Source organism: Podarcis melisellensis, assembly GCF_964234715.1.
Source record: "Podarcis melisellensis genome assembly, chromosome: 10".
NCBI lineage: Eukaryota > Metazoa > Chordata > Lepidosauria > Squamata > Lacertidae > Podarcis > Podarcis melisellensis.
The window spans coordinates 71,833,468-71,854,164 of record NC_138542.1 but is presented as its reverse complement, the minus strand read 5'-3'; the positions used below and the strand labels follow the sequence as shown (position 1 = coordinate 71,854,164).

Below are 20,697 nucleotides of genomic sequence, written 5' to 3'. Positions count from 1 at the left end.
AGGGCGGCCAACACCAATAAAATTTCAGAAAAAACATAATAAGAAAAAAAAGCCACAATTTAAAATGCAGGTTAAAATGCAGTTTAAATGCAGCCTCATTTTAAAAGTCAAAACCATAAGGGGAGGGAAACATAAGGGTCAGACTGAGCCCAAACCAAAGGCCAGGAGGAACAGCTCTGTCTTGCAGGCCCTGCGGAAAGATGTCAAGTCCCGAAGGGCCCTAGTCTCTTGGGACAGAGCGTTCCACCAAGTCGGGGCCAGTACTGAAAAGGCCATGTTATTCCGCCGAAAAGGAATAACACCCCTTCCTCACCAGTGGTTTTCCTCCGGCGTGTCAAAGCCCCCCCCCTCCCCTGTCCGCAACGGGCAAAAATTCAACCGGCGAAGCACGAAAAGAGGCTTTGCCGGTTGGATTACCGCCTGCCAGACAACTTTCAAAGGCAGAGGGGAAAGGGTGGCTTTGGTCCAGAGAGCCCAGCCCTTTGGAAACCCTGTTTTTTGCCAAGGTGGTACCTGGGGCACTCCCAGCCAGTCGTCCGCCTGCTGCATGGCCTCCCGGGCGTTTTCCACGGGCTGGTTAGGATCCCAGGTCTCCCAGTCCGGGCACAGGCCTACGGGAAGGAGAGATAAAGACAGGGTCAGATGGGCAGCGCCAGCCTTGGGGGCGCCTGCCAGGAGAGCCAGAGACAATAGAGGCATTGTGGCCACCCTTGGCACAGATCGCCCGATCCAGCCGGAAAGGAACTGGATCCACTCCAGGGTTTATAGCAAGCCGTCCTGGCTGCCGAGAAGAACCGGAACTGGATTGAGGAAGGGAGTGCAAAGGGGAGAATTAAGACACGGAACAGGATAAGACTCAGCGGAAGGTCCCATGGTTAAGGTCCAAGAGTGGGCGGGGCCAGAGCCAATTGGAGGCGGAGCCAACACACCCTGGCGTCTCCTCCCTCTTCTTCCCTGCTAAGTTGCGCAATTTTATTTCAGATAATTATTTCAAAATACAAGCAAAATACATACAAATACTTCCATACATATATTTTTCAGATAAGCACACCTATATACAAAAAAGAAAAGAAAAAAGAAAAAAATAAGAAGAAAAATTGGAAGAATTTCTTCCAAATTTATTCTACAAACTGACCAGGACTATAACCTAACAATGTAGGTTATAGTATGGTGGTTTGTTTGATTTTTCTGTTAATTGTTTGTTTGATTGTATGTTTGTTTACTTGTCTGTACTTCTGTTTTCTCATAAATGTATTTATTTTAAATTACTAAGGATATAGGGACGTGGGTGGCGCTGTGGGTTAAACCACAGAGCCTAGGACTTGCCGATCAGAAGGTCAGCAGTTTGAATCCCCGGGACGGGGTGAGCTCCCGTTGCTCGGTCCCTGCTCCTGCCAACCTGGCAGTTCGAAAGCACACCAGTGCAAGTAGATAAATAGTTACTGCTCCGGCGGGAAGGTAAACGGCGTTTCCGTGCGCTGCTCTGGTTCGCCAGAAGCTGCTTTGTCATGCTGGTCACATGATCCGGAAGCTGTATGCCGGCTCCCTCAGATACTAAAGCGAGATGAACGCTGTAACCCCAGAGTTGGCCACGACTCGACCTAATGGGCAGGGGTCCCTTTACCTTTTACTAAGGATATATTTAAAAAATAAAATAAATAAAATGCATCTCTGGGTTATTTGTGGGGTATAGGAATTTGTTCTTTCCCCCCCCTTCAAAATATACTCTGCCCCCCCACAAGGTCTGAGGGACCCTGCTGAAGAAGTTTGCTGACCCCTTGGCTTATATAAAATACGCAGGGATTTATGCCATGCAAAATGAACCGTGGAAAGAGAAGGAGGTTTAGAGAGAAGACTGTCTTCTAAATTGTAAAATAGAAAATTTAATAAAAATTACATAATATATATGTAGGTATATATATGACCGCTTCTCCTGACACGGCTGTTTCTGGAGTGACGCACGGCAGCTGCGATGAACAGCAGAGTGATACCGTTGCTGGGGCTGGGATGGATGACCACTGGGGGACCCCTCCAACTCTACAATTCCGCCAGTTGCCGGGCAATTCTGCCGCTAGCCCTGAGAGGAAGAGGCCTTTTTGTTTTTGTTTTTTAAAAGATTTTTATTAGGGTTCCAACCAATTTTATCATAACAAACAAAACAAAACAACACAATAACAGACAATAAACAATATAACAGATAAAAATCAAACAAAAATATATAAGTTTAATTTTTAATTTCATGTACCTTCCTTTCCCAACTTCCTCACACCTCCCTTTTCTGTATTCCAATTTCCAATTTAGTTTCAGCAAACTCTTCCACTATTTTGACTGATTTTAATGTTGCTTAATTTCTTTTAAATTAACCATTGCCGCTGCTATCCACTTATCTTCCAATCCCCCATCATTGATTAATTTTGCTATGTTTCTTTACTTGTTACTTATAAAACATCTTTGCACATTCCTTTCAACTTTGTCACTAATGCCGCACTATCTCTATATCCTGCATATCGCTTTAACATTCAAATAGTTTACAATGTTTTTGCAGATAATCTTTAAATTTCTTCCAATCTTCTTCTGTTTGTTCTTCTCCCAAGTCTCGGATTCTGCCAGTCATTTCTGCCAGTTCCATGTAGTCTATCAGTTGCATCTGCCATTCTTCCAAGGTGGGCAAATCTTGTGTCTTCCAGTACTTTGCGATGAGTATTCTTGCTGCTGTTGTTGCATACATGAAAAAGGTTCTATCCTTCTTTAACACCATCTGGCCAACAATGCCGAAAAGAAAGGCCTCTGCTTTCTTAAGGAAGGTATACTTAAATACCTTTTTCAGTTCATGGAAGAAGCCTTTTTGGAGCCCTGCAGAGCATGGGCAGAGGCGTTCGTGCTGGAGATGGATTGCCAAACATTTGCGGAGAGCCGAGCAGCGGCCTGGGGGATCCCCAGAGATGGAGAGAAAGTATGCCGAGAACTAAGGAAGGAGGCAGGCGCAGAGGGAAGCTATCGACATATAAGGCCTGGCTGCAGCTTCTGTTAAGGTAAACTCCCCGGCACAACTTGGCTCGGCAGCCGCAGCACTCAGCTGTCCATTGCTTGACCCTCCTGCCTCGCAGAGGATGCGAGTGCCCAGGAATCACATGATTCTCAAAGTGGGAGGGTGGGACACCTGGAGGTCATTCAGTCCAACCCTGTGCAAGGCAGGAAACGAAAGCTCTCGGGAGCAGGGTCTTCTCTTGAGGCTTTCAGAAGGGACAGGACAGGTGCCTATCCCCCACCCCATCTCCATTTAATTCGAACCTGCGCCTTAAAGCACCCACCCCCCTCCCCATGAATGTTAGAGTGAGGTTGGATAGAAACTACGTGGTTTCCAGCTGTAATGCCTTAAGAGAATATGGAGAATAAGGTTTAGAATCAGGTTAAAATTTATTGATAAGGATTTGCTGAACTAACAATCTGAATTGGAATACAAAAAAGGGAGGTATGAGGAGGTCTGGGAAATAAGTTAATGGAAATTTTGCGTGCTTTTAATTATTTTCATTTCTGTATTTTTGTTATTTTTCTTTTCTTTTTTTGCTTTTTGCTTTTTATTGTACTACTATTGAAAACTTTAATAAATATTCTTATATAAAGCACCCACACCCACCCAATATTTTTAACAGCAGCAGGATTCGGCCCTGCAATCTGTCCAGGACAAGAGTGCCTCTGCCCGTGCGTGGAGTGCCATTCCCTTAAGCGTCAATGTAATCAGTCCCTTCGGCTGTCAGAGGGGGGGGGGAGTGGCTCTCGGGCAAAGGGACCTCTCCTTTGAGAATGCAACAATCCTATAAGTGTCTACTCAAGTGTAAGTCCCACTAACGTGGACGCAATCCTGCCCCCCATTTACCTGGGGCCAAATTGCCGTGAGCTCAGCGGGGCTTACTTCTGAGTAGACCTCCGCAAGACATCCGCTTTAGCCCTGCAGTTTCTTTGACAGCAGGCTCAGTGCCCGCTGGTCCAGATCCACACCGCACATATTAATCGTGTCCATAATTTTTATGGTACTTATAACCCACCAAATTTTATGGCACTTATACTGGGCCAAGATCCCCCACTGAACTTCACGGCTGCGCGTGGATTTGAACCCTGGTCTCCCAGGTCCTGGTCTGAAACTCTAAGCCAGGCATGGCCAAACTTGGCCCTCCAGATGTTTCGGGACTACAACTCCCATGATCCCTAGCTAACAGGACCAGTGGTCAGGGATGATGGCCATGCCTGCTAAGCACTACCCCACTGTCGCAAGCACATAACTTCCTCCCAAAGCATAGCTGTCAACTTTCCCCTTTTCTTGTGAGGAATCCTATTTGGAATAAGGGGATTTCCCTTTAATGTTGCCAGCTATGTCCCAAAGAATCGTGGGAACTGTAGTTTTTCCTCACAGGGCTCCAAGCACCCATAGCGAACTACAGCTACCATGATCCTTTGGTCAAAACCATGCACTTTAAATGTGTGCTGCATGTGCTTATGGCGAGCCAGTCAGATGGGCAGCATATATTATTATTATTATTATTATTATTATTAGGGTGAAGCTCTGCCCCGCAACTCCATGGGGCGACAGCGCATGACAAGTGAGCAGCGTGGCTGAGCCGTATCTGCGGCGATGAGATCTGTGGCTCGTCAAAAGCCACACTGATGATGGGTAGCAAACTAGACTTTACTCAGAGTAAGTAAAGGTAAGATCCATTCGTCACCGACTCTGGGGTTGCGGCGTTCATCTCACTTTGTAGGCCGAGGGAGCCGGCGTACAGCTTCCGGGTCATGTGGCCAGCATGACGAAGCCACTTCTGGCGAACCAGAGCAGCGCACGGAAACGGCGTTTACCTTCCTGCTGGAATGGTGCCTATTTATCTACTTGCACTTTGACGTGCTTTTGAAATGCTAGGTTGCCAGGAGCAGAGACTGAGCAACGGGAGTTCACCCCGTCACGGGGATTCAAACCGCCGACCTTCTGATTGGCCTAGGCTCTGTGGTTTAACCCACAGCGCCACCCGCGTCCATCAGAGTAGGCCTATTGAAATTGACCACTGTCACTAAATTAGGTCCCTTAATTTCAGTGGGTTTGCTCTGAGTTGAGTATCACTGAATAGAGCGAAATAGATCTGTGGCGCGTCTAAAGCCACACTGATGTTGCTAAGCAAGGTTTGCCTGCGGAGAAATCTTGCCTTAATTCCACAGATGTAAAAATAAAAATAAATGGGGGGGGGGGATTTAAATTCTGAACATTAAGGAGGCTACAGTCCACGTCAGACCCCTCTACACAGCAAGATACGTAAACCACAAACAAGCCAAGGGCTCCCACTGCCAACATATCCGTCCAGACCTCTGAGTTTGCCCAAATTTGGCTTGCTTTTCCTGAGCGGAGGGTAGATTCCCTTCCCCGCCCCCCAGCCATAAATCCGAGACAGAAGTGTTTAGGCTGATGAGTCCTGGAAGAGGAGATGAGCTCGGCAGCAAAACCAGCCCAACAGGAGACACAGAAGAAGGCAGATTTCCTCAACCGGGTGCCCTCCAGCTTTTCTGAACTACAACTCCTAACTAGAACTCCCAACAACCGGCCGGCGCTAGGCAGCTGCAGTCCGAGAGAGCTGGAGGGCGTCAAGACTGCAACATAAATACCAGTAATCCTAATTTGGCAATCCTGGTGCAAAGGTTTTAGCCGTGCCTTTGAAAGCAGGAATTTATGTATAGTTTTCTATACAGTATTGGATATTCGGAGTCTTGCAGGAATTTATGTATAGGTTGGGGGTTTGCCCCTCCAGCAGATATCATGCACATGCAGCCCACTACCAAAACCAGCACAATCGCTTTTGTGGCTTTTGTGATTTGTCCCCACAAAACACTTCATCACAGTTTCTTCCTATCTATTCAAAGGGCCTCTGCTGCACGATACCAAATGTAAGAATTCACTGGTAATTTTATCTATGTACTGGCTCACTAGGGAAACTTCAGAAATTCATCTAGATATGTGAGCTCAGCTACTCAGCAGCCCCTCTGCCTGAGTGATAATCCCTGGCATCCTGATACCTGAGTGCCAGACACGTAGCCATTTTAGAAATAACAAACCCAAAAGGGTGTGATTAACTTGGCTGGGAAACAGGGAAATGTAAATGTCTCTTTTGTTACACTTGATGGGCGGCGCTGTGGGTTAAACCACAGAGCCTAGGACTTGCCGATCAGAAGGTCGGTTGCTCGGTCCCTGCTCCTGCCAACCTAGCGGTTCAAAAGCACACCAGTGCAAGTAGATAAATAGGTACCACTCCAGCGGGAAGGTAAACGGCGTTTCCATGCGCTGCTCTGGTTCGCCAGAAGCGGCTTAGTCATTTTGGCTCCCAAAGTGACCAAATGTTTTCCCTGCAAAGTCAAAGGAAAAGCCTCCCCATTGTCTTTTCCTTCACAAATCCCATCTTAAGGGTATGTCTGTGCATGAATAGGGTGTGAGCCTGTGACCTGGCTCAGGAACTAAGTATTTATCATTACGAAAGACTGGCCAGGCTCCCCAGGGTGAGCATTAATCAAGTGAGCATTAACAGGTAACCTGCCAGACAGGAGGTAAACAAAGCACTCAGATTTCTGTTGTAGACCGCCTTTTCTGTGATGTAGGTATGATGTGTCTGGGGGGTGGTCTTGAGCTACACCCCTTTCTGCGATGTGGATATGATGTTTCTGGGGGTGGTCTTGGACTCCAGGGCAGGGAATTTAAAATATCTATATAAGGGCGGGCACACCTTGGTTCTGGGTCCTCCTCCTTTCCTGCGTGTGAGGGGAGCACCTTGTTGCAACAGTTCAATAAAGATCAGGCTTACTGGCTGCTTTGCTTCTCAATATTCTCTCTGGTTGGCCTCTGTTCTTTTCTCCAACCGATGGAGAACCTACAAAGGACTCTATAAGGGCTCTTGTGTCCCCCATAAGGGAATAAGGGCAGGTTTTCGTTTATTACACAGGGCTGGCAAAATCTCCTCTCTGAAACCCCTGGAGAGCTGCTGGCATGGACATCACCATGAGGCGTTCTTTGCTCCTGGGTCTCCCCGGTGTGGGTGGACTACAACTCCCATCGTCCACAGCCAGCTTAGCCCACTGGACAATGGGATTTGTAGTCCACCCAGGGACCCAGACACGAGGGACACCAAAGCCCAGAGTCACCATTCGGCGGCTTATTTTTCCTACTCACCAGGAGCACAGTTGTCCACCAGGGCTCCCAGTGCCTTGCCGTCCTGCCAGTCGCGGTTGAAGTTGGTGATGGGCAGTTGAGGAACCTTGTTCTGGATCCAGCCCAGGAGCCGCTGTTTGGGGGTCTGCTTCTTGGCGTCCTCCTCATCCTCGTCTTCCCACATGGGCATCGAGATGGAATAGTGCAGGATCAGGGTCCATATCAAACCCAGAATCAGCTTCAGGTTCCCATCCACAATGGCCTTGCTGTCTGTCGGGAGGAAAGGCCGAGAGGGAAAGGGTTAGCAACAAGGCAAGGAGCACTCTGCATGGTCTTTTAAAAAATATCTGCAGAATAATTCTAATAATGTGACTTATTTTTTGCGCCCCACAAATCTGACCCCACTCGACACTTTAAAATCGTCCCAGCGCAGGGCTGTTTTCAGATGTCTATGGAAGATTGCACGTTTATCTCCTTGACATCAGAGAATGAGAATGAATGCATCTTTACAGTGGTACCTCGGGTTACATACACTTCAGGTTACATACGCTTCAGGTTACAGACTCCGCTAACCCAGAAATAGTACCTCGGCTTAAGAACTTTGCTTCAGGATGAGAACAGAAATCGTACGGCAACGGCGCAAGGCCCCATTAGCTAAAGTGGTACCTCAGGTTAAGAACAGTTTCAGGTTAAGAACGGACCTCCAGAACAAATTAAGTTCTTAACCCGAGGTACCACTGTGCCCCTAAACATTTTTAAGGGGAAAAAGCACTGATTCTAGGATTTCCTCCAGAAGGTCCCAAATGCAGCGGGCAAGTTTTTGAGTTACGTATACACTGCCTTGCTATATGGCATGGGTAGCCAAATTAAGGCCCGGGGGCCGGATCCGGCCCAATCGCCTTCTCAGTTCGGCCCGCGGACGGCCCGGGAATCAGCATGTTTTTACCTGAATGTGTCCTTTTATTTAAAATGCATCTCTGGGTTATTTGTGGGGCATAGGAATTCATTCATATTTTTTTTCCAAAATATAGTCCGGCCCCCCACAAGGTCTGAGGGACAGTGGACCGGCCCCCTGCTGAAAAAAGTTTGCTTACCCCTGCTATATGGCATGAATTTGTGGCATGCTGACACTTCTACAAATCAATAAAACCAGAGAAGTGCATTCTATCCTGCTCTCCCAAGCCACAATCTTCACTGGCACAACTTTGCTGAAATAATAATATATTATTATAATACTTTATTATTTATACCCCGCCCATCTGGCTGGGTCCCAACAAAACACAAAAATACAATAACCTATTAAACATTAAAAGCTTCCCTGAACAGGGCTGCCTTCAGATGTCTTCTAAAAGCCTGGTAGTTGTTCTTCTCTTTGACATCTGACGGGAGGGCGTTCCACAGGGCAGGTGCCACTACCGAGAAGGCCCTCTGCCTGGTTCCCTGTAACTTGGCTTCTTCCCAGGAAAGGCTGGGAACAGGTTTTGTGTGTGTGTGTTGGGTTGCTATGTGCGGCAGGAAAGCCGAGGTTTGAGAAGCGGGGGTGAAGAGGTTACGGGGAAATCCCGTCTCCGCTGCCCTAGGAATCTCTGACACATTTTCGAGCCGTTCCTGGGAACAACAATGCAATACTGCGCCGAACTCTTTCCCTCCGAGCTCAGTCTTTCCATAAACACTCGCTACGGAGGGCAAGGCAGCCTCCCATTTCCTTAGCAATCTCTCCTCCGCTTCATAACAAACATGAGCTGCGGCGATGCGCTGCGATGGACCACATTCAGCATCTCCAGGTGGACCAGAGGCATCCGGCGTCACAAAGGCATAGCTGCCAACCGTCCCTTATATGGTGGGAAACTCCCTTATCCCAGCGCCGTGTCCCGCTACTGTCCCTTATTGATGTTATTGTTTAGTCGTTTAGTCGTGTCCGACTCTTCGTGACCCCATGGACTGTTCACTGAGGCCAAGAGAAGCCCCCAGTGCTTTGGGGGGGACGCATACCCCTAAACATTTTGTGAATCTAAGTTTGGTCTCACTGAGGGGCAGTATTTCAATATGAGTCGAAAAATGAGAGAACGCCTAAACCCCCTTTTTAAAGAAAAAAAAGCACTGGAAGTCCCACAAAAAACGGTCAGAGGAGCCTTGACGAATCCTCCAAATAAAGACATTACAGCGGTACCTCGGGTTACATACGCTTCAGGTTACAGACTCCGCTAACCCAGAAATAGTGCTTCAGGTTAAGAACTTTGCTTCAGGATAAGAAAAAAAATTGTGCTCCGGTGGCACAGTAGCAGCAGGAAGTCCCATTAGCTAAAGTGGTGCTTCAGGTTAAGAACAGTTTCAGGTTAAGAACGGACCTCCGGAATGAATTAAGTACTTAACCTGAGGTACCACTGTACTGTACATGGTCTTAGCCACTTATCTGAGCTGTTATGGCCCTCGGCTGAAAGAAACAGATGCCAGGTTTGCATCTGACGCTTCAGAAAAAATTCAGTCATTGGCACACGGCTTGGCTTAATTGCATGAGTCCTAGAAGCAGGGTTTTTCTGGAAAGTTCCCTGGACTCGCAAGGGTAGCTAATTCAATGACCTCTACCACTAGCAATCCCGGCTGAGGCTGGTGGCAGTTCCACAACACTTGGAAGGGACCACACTGTGCCTTTAATTAAAAGCTTCCTGTGCTGGTCCCAGGGGCTAACCGCGAGGCCAGGTCCGAGTCCAGTTTGAGGTCGAGGGTGCAGTATGGAGGCTGTCCGTCAAAGCTGAAGCGGGGTCCAAGGCAGGGAGTCGGGTGAGGTCAGGAACTCTGGCAGAAAAGCAGGACAGGGTGCAGGCAGGAACAGGCTACCAATAATGTTGCTCCTGCAACCTGGGACTGGGGCTGACTGGCTTTTATCTGTCCCGAGGCATAGGGCGGCCCCGGTCCACAGGTGACTCGCCTCTCCTGGCCTGGAGTTGAGCACTCCTTCCTCCTGCGGGAACTTAGTTCGTTCCGCCTCTCTGCCCCGAGCTTCTGCAGCTCAGGAGAGGCTGGAGGGTTAGCGGACCCAGAGGCAACCTCGGTTTCCTTTGACGGGGCTGAGAGTGGAGCACCTGCAGACAATGGGTCCTCCATCACCTCAGGAGCCAGAGCAGATTCAGCTGGTGCCTGCACCTGAGAATCCAGCACAGGTGAGGACCCTTCAGGCTCAAGTGCCAGCCCTGGCTCAGCTGGTTCTGGAGGCGGGGAATCCTGTGCAGGCTGGGATCCCTAAGTTCAGCATCCAAGCCCGACTCCCAGGCCATCACACTTCCTGTCTGCAGTTTCTGCCCTTTTTTACACACACACACACACACACACACACACACACACTCCGGTTGAGCAACAGAAATATTAGTGGATATTTGCCCTCAGCATCAATTCCCATGAGAGAGAGACAGGGAGAGAGATTTAATTACTAGCTTCCTTGCAGCTTCTTTAAGAACAAAACAAAACAAAAACCCAGCAACTTCATTTTCAGATGTCAAGTTCAGGTTCAGCAACATCGCTGCCAGATTTCAAATCTGTTCAAGGTTTCGTTTCGCTCCTAATATCCTTCAGATGGAGCCTTCCTGGTTCAGCCACCAGAGTCATAGCTTAGACTCTGCAGGTCTGAGTTCATCCCCTCCTCATTCCCAATTAACCTCCCTCTCCAGGATCTTAGTTGGGGCATGCGCAGAGTGCCGGGAGATTGTGCCAAAAGAACAGAGAAGAATCTGTTGCTTTGCTGAGAGCATAATAAAGTTTCAGTTGCATGCAGTGACAGATACAGTCTCCTTACAGCCTAAAGACTATGCCTTAAACACAACAACATTTAAATAAAATTATTATTATTATTATTATTATTATTATTATTATTATTATTATTATTGCACGGCAGATGGCGCTGAGTCATTCTCACATGTTTGCTGACTCATTCTCACAAGCACTGCAGCTGCAGGACAAAACACACCCCAATTAAACAGCACACCAAAACGAACCCTTTCTTGTCCTTTTCCGCAGCACGCATGAACCCGATACATTAACAATAATAGTTGATGTCATTTGGGGTAAAGGCAATTGGAGGCGCGTGGTGGAGGTGTATAATATTACGCCTGGCGAACAGAGAACAGGTTTCTCTTTCTTTCTTTCTTTCTTTCTTTCTTTCTTTCTTTCTTTCTTTCTTTTTTCAGCTTTCGTTTTTTTTATTATTGGTTTTCACCTATTACATTGCAATACAGATGTACCAAAGCCAACACCATTTCCTCCCCGTCATTCCAGACATTTACATTTCTATTTCCTCAATCCATCATATTATTCTTTTCTCCTTCCTCCCACTCGATTTCCTCCACATTATACAATTTACAATAATCTTTGCATTCTACAATGCAATATAAATTTTAAAGAATATTTCAAATATAAATAGAGTAGTTTAAACTCTGTTGCAGCATTCGAGGGACTTCCGTAATAGTTGCAAGGTAGATAAAAGAATCAAGATATATTAAGAAAAAGTTTAATTCTGATAAAAGTGTGTATTGGCAATAAGTAATAAGACCAACTTATGTCTTACTGTTTGTTAAGAAAATTCTGTGTCTATGGTTATTCTGTGGGTAATTTGGTATTTGTGTTTTCTCTTTCCTCTTTTCTTGCTGCATCAACAATAATAATAATAATAATAATAAAGAATCTGTCCAATCCTCTTTTAAACCTATCTGGGTTAGGGGCCAGCACCACCTCCAGTGGCAATGAGTTCCACAGTTCAACTATGCACCGCATGGAGAAAGGCTTCCTTTGCTCTCTCCTGAACCTTCCAGCATTCAGCTTAGTTGGGTGAATACAAGGCAACCGTTGACATGAATTAGCACGTGCAAACCCTCCCTCCCACCCAAAAAACCCCCTGGGGTGTCTGCCTGTTTCCTCTCAAAGGGGGAGAAGAGATACACATGCAACCCCCCCCCCTTTGCAAAGGGAAAGGGAGCTGGCGCCGGGCCATTCGGCATGATGGACATGGAAAATACGGTTGGATCGCACTCAGGGAGGAAATGGGCTGCAGATGTTTGCAGCAGGCGATGGTGGAGAATTAGCTCCCCACACGATCAGCTGCCTCCAGGGGTCTTGCAGGGACTTGGGGGGAGGAGAGAAAGAGAGAGATTGAGCACCAGTACAGGAGGCAATGTCTCTGCTTTTAAAAAGCAGAGACATCACCTTGCCAACAAAGGTCCGTATAATTCAAGCTATGTCTCTCCCAGGAGTGATGTATGGAAGTGAGAACTGGGCCATAAAGAAGGCTGATGGCCAAAGAATTGATGCATTTGAATTGTGGTGCTGGAGGAGACTCTTGAGAGTCCCCTGGACTGCAAGAAGATCAAACCTCTCCATTCTGAAGGAAATCAGCCCTGAGTGCTCACTGGAAGGACAGATCCTGAAGCTGAGGCTCCAAGACTTTGGCCACCTCATGAGAAGAGAAGACTCCCTGGAAAAGACCCTGATGTTGGGAAAGATGGAGGGCACAAGGAGAAGGGGACGACAGAGGATGAGATGGTTGGATAGTGTTCTCAAAGCTACCAGCATGAGTTTGACCAAACTGCGGGAGGCAGTGGAAGACAGGAGTGCCTGGCGTGCTCAGGTCCAGGGGGTCACAAAGAGTCGGACACGACTAAACGACTCAACAACACGACTAAATGACTAAACAACAATGCAGGAGGCAATTGCCGTCAGATGTGAAGGAATTAAGCAGCTATCTTATTTTTAAAAGACACCTGAAGGCAGTTTTTAATGTTTAATGCTGTATTGTTTTTAACACTCGATTGGGAGCCGCCCAGAGTGGCTGGGGAAACTCAGCCAGATGGGCAGGGTATAAATAATAAATTATTATTATTTATTAATAAATAAATAAATATTATTATTATTATTCTATGTTTAACAGCTGTGGACACCAGTCTGCTCCTTCCACATCTATTGCTACTAAATGTGGGTGGAGGAACGGGGAGCAACCTTTTCTAGACTCGCAGCTGTCTCTGCTCTTCCTCCCTGCACCCGCCACCTCCAAGACAGAGTGCACCCCCCCCCTTAAAAATAAATAAATTCTCAAAAAAGTCTGGATTCACAACCAGGGACTGCAGCTGTCCTGGTCTGGTGTGTGAGGGAGGAGAGAGACTTTTTGCTGCGGATGTAACCCGATCCTTCTTTACTAGAGGGGGGAGCAGTTGCAGAAGCAAAGGGGTTCATAAACTGCTCCTTTGCAAAGCAACACTTTGAAGGCCATTGACAGTGTTTCCTGCCAGACCGGTGTTTTTGTTGTGTTCATCATCAACCTTTTATTCGACCCTCAGTCAGAAAAAAATACACTTTTTGTTGTGTTCTGCAACATGTTTTCTGACAAAAAGAATAGTGGATTCCTGGCGGATTTATTCCGCTCGATTCTCTGTTCTGTGATAAGAAGAGCTTGCAGGATCAGGCCAGTGGTCCGGTTCCTGAAGCATCTCGCTCTCACAGTGGCCGGACCTCAGTGTCCGGGCAGAACGATGGGGGAGGAGATGCTCCTTCAGGTCTACTGGACCGAGGCCATTTAGGGCTTTCAAGGTCAGCCCCAACACTTTGAATTGTGCTCAGAAACGGACTGGGAGCCAATGTAGGTCTTTCAAGACCGGTGTTATGTGGTCCCGGCGACCACTCCCAGTCACCAGTCTAGCTGCCGCATTCTGGATTAATTGCAGTTTCCAGGTCACCTTCAAAGGTAGCCCCACGTAGAGCGCATTGCAGTAGTCCAAGCGGGAGAATCACAGGATTCCTGGGAAGGGACCCCACCAGGTCATCTAGCCCAACCTCCAGCAATGCAGGAATCACAGCTGAAGAATCTCCCAGCAGGCATTGCCCCACGAACTGGTTCACAACATAAATATAAAGAACAGTGTCGAAGCAACGATTCTTCATCATCAACTTCATTCGAAATACTTCCACTCCATTCTTAACTTTGGATTTGATTGATAGCTTATAATTGAAGTTAATTTTGCCAATTCTATATACTCACTTAATTTACAAATCCACTCTTCCTTTGTCGGTGTGACCTGAGGTTTCCATTTAGTAGCAATCACTACCCTGGCAGCTGTTGTTGCATATAAAAAGATGGGTTTTTTAAATATGTGGTACGTCTTTGCCAGGGGACACAGGTGGCACTGTGGGTTAAACCACAGAGCCTAGGACTTGCCGATCAGAAGGTTGGCGGATCGAATCCCTGCAATGGGGTGAGCTCCTGTTGCTGCTCGGTCCCTGCTCCTGCCAACCTAGCAGTTCGAAAGCACATCAAAGTGCAAGTAGATAAATAGGTACCACTCTGGCAGGAAGGTAAATGGCGTTTCCGTGCACTGCTCTGGTTTGCCAGAAGCGGCTTAGTCATGCTGGCCACATGACCCGGAAGCTGTACGCCGGCTCCCTCGGCCAATAAAGCGAGATGAGGGCCACAACCCCAGAGTCGGTCACGACTGGACCTAATGGTCAGGGGTCCCTTTACCTGTCATGTCTTTACCCACCAACTCTAACAGATAAGCTTCGGGATTTTTTTATCAAGGGTTTTTTTAGCATTTTGTTAAGTTCCTCATGCCGTGTTCTTGTGGGGTGGGTGTGCCTATTCCCAGCCCGGCCAGAGTTCCCATGTGCGGGGGAAATTACCGTATTTTTCGCTCTATAAGACGCACCAAACCATAAGACGCACCTAGTTTTTGGAGGAGGAAAACAAGAAAAAAAATATTCTGAATCTCAGAAGCAAGAACCGCAAGAGGGATAGCTGTGCAGTGAAAGCAGTGATCCCTCTTGCTGTTCTGGCTTCTGGGATAGCTGTGAAGCCTGCATTCGCTCCATAAGACGCACACACATTTCCCCTTACTTTTTAGGAGGGTAAAAGTGAGTCTTATAGAGCAAAAAATACTAGATCCACTGTGCGGCCTGGATCAGACCACATGCAGGGAGAGAGGGCTTGATGAATCCAGCAGGCAGACGCTTGCGGATCTCATGTTTCAAATGCCTTGTCACTCTACGTCACAAGGCTTGCATTAACTGATGCCCTGCATCCCTGCTCTGCTGCCATGGCAACTGCCTCCCTCCCTCTTCCCCAGCAGTTATTGATCACCCCCTAAGGGGACCTTCGCACATTTCCAAACTGCCTGGGACCTTGGAGGGGTCAAACCGAGAGTTTGGGGGCAAGAGGAGCCAGATGTTCCACGTCTTATAGCAAAGATGTGGTTCTGTATTTTAATTTTTCTGCAAGCAGGCAGAAAGGAGGGGAACTTTTCTGCTCACAGTTTGCGTCTAAACACATGCGCACAGAAACTTCCAGCTCACAACTGAGCTCATCCCTCCAGAGGCAGCGAGAGATGGCTGAATTTTCTTTCCCAGTTGCAGCTGGTTGACCTCAGGCCTCAGCTATGAGATGGGCAGGAGAGTCAGGCTTGCGCGAAAGTGAGTGTGTGAGCGTGCAGATCGGTGGTGGAAGAGAGAGAGCCAGATTTCTGATTGGCTCCGGGTTTTTGGAACCAGGTTCTTGGAAGCTTTCGAGCACAACCTGCACTAGCCATGTATGCAAATCATACTGCTTTAAATGCTCCGAGCACCCTGGGAGCTGTAGTCCCGTCCCCCCAGTTAATATTCATTCAATCCTTTATTGTTATATCCTGCCCTTTGTCTATTCTGGAGCACTGGATAACATAACCTTATAAAACAGGAGTTGAACAACATTGAAAATGAATAAAGAAGAAGAAGAAGAAGAGCTTGGATTTGATATCCCGCCTTTCACTCCCTTTAAGGAGTCTCAAAGCGGCTAACATTCTCCTTTCCCTTCCTCCCCCACAACAAACACTCTGTGAGGTGAGTGGGGCTGAGAGACTTCAGAGAAGTGTGACTGGCCCAAGGTCACCCAGCAGCTGCATGTGGAGGAGCGGAGACGCAAACCCAGTTCCCCAGATTACAAGACTACCGCTCTTAACCACTACACCACACCCAGAGTTACAGCAAAAAAATGCAAAGAGCTGTAGTTTGTTAAGGTTGCTGTGAGCTGTTAGGAGACGCCGTTCCCCCCTCACAGAGCTACAATTCCCAGCATTAAGATTGGCGGTTAAGCCACTCTGGGAAGCTATGATTCTATCAGAGGTCCAGCGCCGAGGGCCTTCTGGCGGTTCCCTCCCTGCGAGAAGTGAGGTTGCAGGGAACCAGGCAGAGGGCCTTCTCGGTGGTGGCGCCCACCCTGTGGAATGCCCTCCCATCAGACGTGAAGGAAATAAACAACGATCAGCCCTGTTTAGGGAAGTTTTTAAGGTTTGATACTGTATTTTGTTTTTAATACAGTCGTACCTCGGGTTACTGTTGCACGTTTTCCGGTTACAGACACGCCGAAACCTGGAAGTACCGGAACAGGTTACTTCCTGGTTTCGGCACTCACGCATGTGCAGAAGCACTTAATTGCACTTTGTGCATGCGCAGAAGTGCCAAATCGCACATGCACAGACGCGGCACTGCGGGTTGTGAACACGCCTCCCTCACGGATCACGTTCGCAACCCGAGCGTCCACTGTACAGTGGTACCTCGGGTTATATACGCTTCAGGTTACATATGCTTCAGGTTACAGACTCCGCTAACCCAGAAATAGTGCTTCAGGTTAAGAACTTTGCTTCAGGAATTATAAACTTTATATGACTGTGCGCTTTTATAAACTTCAATCATGTGGCTTTTAACTTGCCTTTTCTCTAAACTCCAAAGTGCCAAACATTGCAGCCTTTATTCAAAGGGGGGTCCCCTTCACCCCCTTAATTATTTGCGGGGCCCTTTCCTGAACTTTTACGAACTCTACAATCTCCTTTTTGAGGACCAGAACTATACACAGTATTCCAAATGTGGCAGCACCATAGATTATCTAACAGTATCATGAGATTGGCAGCTATTGTAATGAAATTCTTAAAAATTGGGAAATGATATACAATGAATTGAAGAAAATGTTCCATCTAACATTTGTTAAGAAACCTGAAGCATTTCTGTCAGGGATTGTAGGATAAGAACTGCCAAGGATATTGAAAAATATCTTAATGTATGTGACAACGGCGGCGCGAGTCTTAATAGCACAAGGATGGAAGAATGAAGAAACCCCGACTAAAGAATTATGGCAAGAGTAACTGATGGGCTATGCAGAACTGACAAAATTGACTTATAAGCTATGGGACAAGGATAACTGTGACTTTAAAGATGAATGGGAACCTTTTACAAAGTATTTAAAGAAGCAACAAAGTGAACTGGACTCCTTGGCAGGTTTTGAATAAACACTCACAAACTTTTTACTGATAATAATCAATTAGATAAAATAAGGATTTATACAACTTTGTAGCGTGCAGAGAATAGCATTTACAGAGAAACCAGGGATGGGAACTGCAGGAAAGTCAGGGGGTGATATTTTATGGGGGAGAATTGGGGGGGGTTAAAGATGATACGTTGTAAGATAATATGTTTTGTTTAAATTCCTAATAAATTAAAAAAAAGAGAGAGATTGGCAGCTATGTTTTCCAGTGGCGTAGCGTGGGTTGTCAGCACCCGGGGCAAGGCAAGTAATTTGCGCCCCCTAACCCGTGGATTTGCGCCCCCTAACCCATGGATTTGCGCCCCCTAACCCATGGATTTGCGCCCCCTAACCCTAACCCCCAGGTGTTGCGCCCAGTGCGGCCGGCCCCCCTGCACCCCCCATGCTACGCCACTGATGTTTTCGATTCCTTTCCGAATGATCCCTAGCGTGGAATTTGCCTTTTTCACGGCTGTGGCACACTGAGTCACTACTATCACTACTATGAACCCCCAAACAATAGTAGAATTTGGTCAAGACCCATCATGTATCCTATGGGGCACATGTCTTCGGGCCAACAGGGAGTGGAAACGGTGCTTAAATCTTCTGGCAAAGTTTTAGGAGTTCGGAAGGCTGATCACAGAATTGGAGAGTTGGATGGGACCCTGAGGGTCATCTAATCCAACCCCCTTGCAGTACAGGATCCCACCCGTCCCCGGGTCCCCGGTTCAGTGTCTCTAAAACGACTCTTCCAGAAGCTCCCCCCATTGCTCTTCCCCCCTCTTGGCTAGCCCCATTTTTTAAAAATAAAAGTAATAATATTTTTTATTAGTTTTGAATTACAGTCCAATAATTGGCCAGCCCCAATTGAGAGAAACCAATTGGATTGATTCGGCAGAAACACCAGCGTGTGAGGAGATACTGCCACGAATTTTATACACATAAAATTCACACAGAAACACACCATTTTACTTCAACTCGCTTGTGGAAACAACTCAGAGGCCGTGAAAGAAGGAAGGTTATCAACAGGAAGATTTAAAAAAAACTATTGGAAAGACTATCAAAGGAAGTAGAGATCTGAGATGATCAGGGCCGGCCCACCCCCCAAACCTGAAGCATGGGAAGTCCCAATAAAAAAATATATAATTCGGCAGAATATTGGGACGATTTGATATGTATTTGTATAATCTGGATTATTGAATGTGATTGGATTGGATTGTTAAAATGGAAAACTTAATAAAAATGATTTTTTTAAAAAAAATGGAGAGAAACCAAATATGCTTGCTATGGGTTTGGTAACCTGAATCTTCAGCTGGAAAGGGAAAGATTTGGGGTTTTTTCGGGGGGGGGAATGGGGGGTCAGAAGGGGACCTGTGAGCCGCCACCCTGAGTCCCCTACTGCGTCTGTCACAGGACGCCTGCCAAGCTGGTGAGGTACAAACAATGAAATAAGCTGTCAGAAATGCAGAAGAGTGTCTCAGGGGGTGGGAATCTGAGGGAGGGGCCAGCCCAGCTGCAAGCAGATGTTTGGTGCATTCAGAGTCTTGCCCCCACCCACCCACCCCCCAAAAAACCTCCAGGCATCAGCCAGGAGCTGCAACTTGCGTTCAGTCTTGGTAAGGGGGGGGGCAGTATCTCTGCTAAAATCCTACAGGGCTCCCCAATTCCTGCCTGGGACAAGTCCAGAGCTCCTTCTCTTCTAAGCCTCCACCTTGATCTGTTTCCAGGAATGTTAGACAGCGCTGGCTATTGTTGTAAACAAAAATTGCCCTTTTCCCTTATGGGTATCCAAGAGCCCATATAGAGTCCTTACGTGGGTTCCCTATTGGTAGGAGAGAATAACAGAGGCCAAACAGAGAATATTGAGAAGCAAGGCAGCTAGTAAGCCTGATCTTTATTGATCTGTTGCAACAGGGTGCTCCCCTCACACGCAGGAAAGGAGGAGGAACCCAGAACAATGGCGCACAAGGCCTTATATAGACATTTAAAATTGCCACCCTGTAGATCAAGACCACCCCCAGAAACATCATACCTACATCACAGAAAAGGCGGTCTACAGCAGAAATCTGAGTGTGTTGTTTATCTCGTCTGACAGGTTACCTGTTTAATGGTCACTTGATTGGATTGCTTGGGGAGCCTGGCCAGTCTTTTGTAATGATAAATACTTAGTTCCTGACCCAGGTCATAGGCTCACACCCTATTCATGTCTTAAGGACAGGATTTGTGAAGGAAAAGACAAAGGGGAGGCTTTTCCATTTTCCTTTGACCTTGCAGAGAAAACATTTGGTCAGTTTGGGAATCAAAATGGTTCCAGGTCGGTCTTCCTGTGCTGATCTACCGTATTTTTCACTCTATAAGATGCACCAGACCACAAGACGCACCTCGTTTTTGGAGGAGGAAAACAAGAAAAAATATATTCTGAATCTCAGAAGCCAGAACAGCAAGAGGGATCGCTGCACAGTGAAAGCAGCGATCCCTCTTTCTGTTCTGGCTTCTGGGATAGCTGCGCAGCCTGCATTCGCTCCATAAGACGCACACACATTTCCCCTTACTTTTTAGGAGGGAAAAAGGGAGTCTTATAGAACAAAAAATACGGTATGTACGTGCTTGGTTGGTACACTTATGAACATTTAACATATATCTAAGACCTCAAAATTCCTATCACAATATTTAATTGAGCATTTGCTGCCATTTGTTACCCTGCACTATATGGGATGTCTTCCCATCACTTTCCTTGTTCGGAAAAAACACCACAGGTTTGTTATCTATCTGTCTTTTATGTTCGTATCCCGCCTTTTTCTCCAAGGAGCTCAAGGTGGAATAATAATAATAATAATAATAATAATAATAATAATAATAATAATACCACAGTCACACTGGATTGCCCCAGCCTTCGTAGTTCTCCTCCCTGTTTTACCCCCCCCCCCATGATGACCCTGCGAGGTAGGATGGGCTGAGAGTGAATGCCTGGCCCAAGGTCTCCACCCCCATCGTTCTGCCCGGACACTGAGGCCCAGCGCCGAGGGCCTTCTGGCGGTTCCCTCCCTGCGAGAAGTGAGGTTACAGGGAACCAGGCAGAGGGCCTTCTTGGTGGTGGCTCCCACCAGATGTCAAAGAGAACAACTACCAGACTTTTAGAAGGCAGCCTTGTTTAGGGAAGCTTTTAATGTTTAATAGGTTATTGTATTTTCATATTCTGTTGGAAGCCGGCCAGAGT

At 47.0% G+C, this 20,697-nt stretch overlaps 2 protein-coding genes across 5 annotated transcripts in view; one reads left to right on the top strand and one right to left on the bottom strand.

The window, feature by feature from the left end:
* Window positions 1-20,697, bottom strand: part of FLNC (filamin C) — a 115,709-nt gene that overhangs the window by 73,015 nt on the left and 21,997 nt on the right. For all 4 annotated transcript variants that reach the window (XM_081926652.1, XM_081926653.1, XM_081926654.1 and 1 more), the window contains exons 2-3: window positions 7,199-7,447; window positions 514-611 (exon numbers count right to left, since the gene is read on the bottom strand). In XM_081926652.1, the coding sequence (XP_081782778.1) occupies window positions 514-611; window positions 7,199-7,447 (347 nt within the window). The remainder of the gene's footprint in view (window positions 1-513; window positions 612-7,198; window positions 7,448-20,697) is intronic.
* The window catches only part of LOC309378669 (interferon-induced protein with tetratricopeptide repeats 5-like), a 191,789-nt gene that overhangs the window by 158,906 nt on the left and 12,186 nt on the right, over window positions 1-20,697 (top strand). The gene's annotated exons all lie outside the window — the stretch shown is intronic.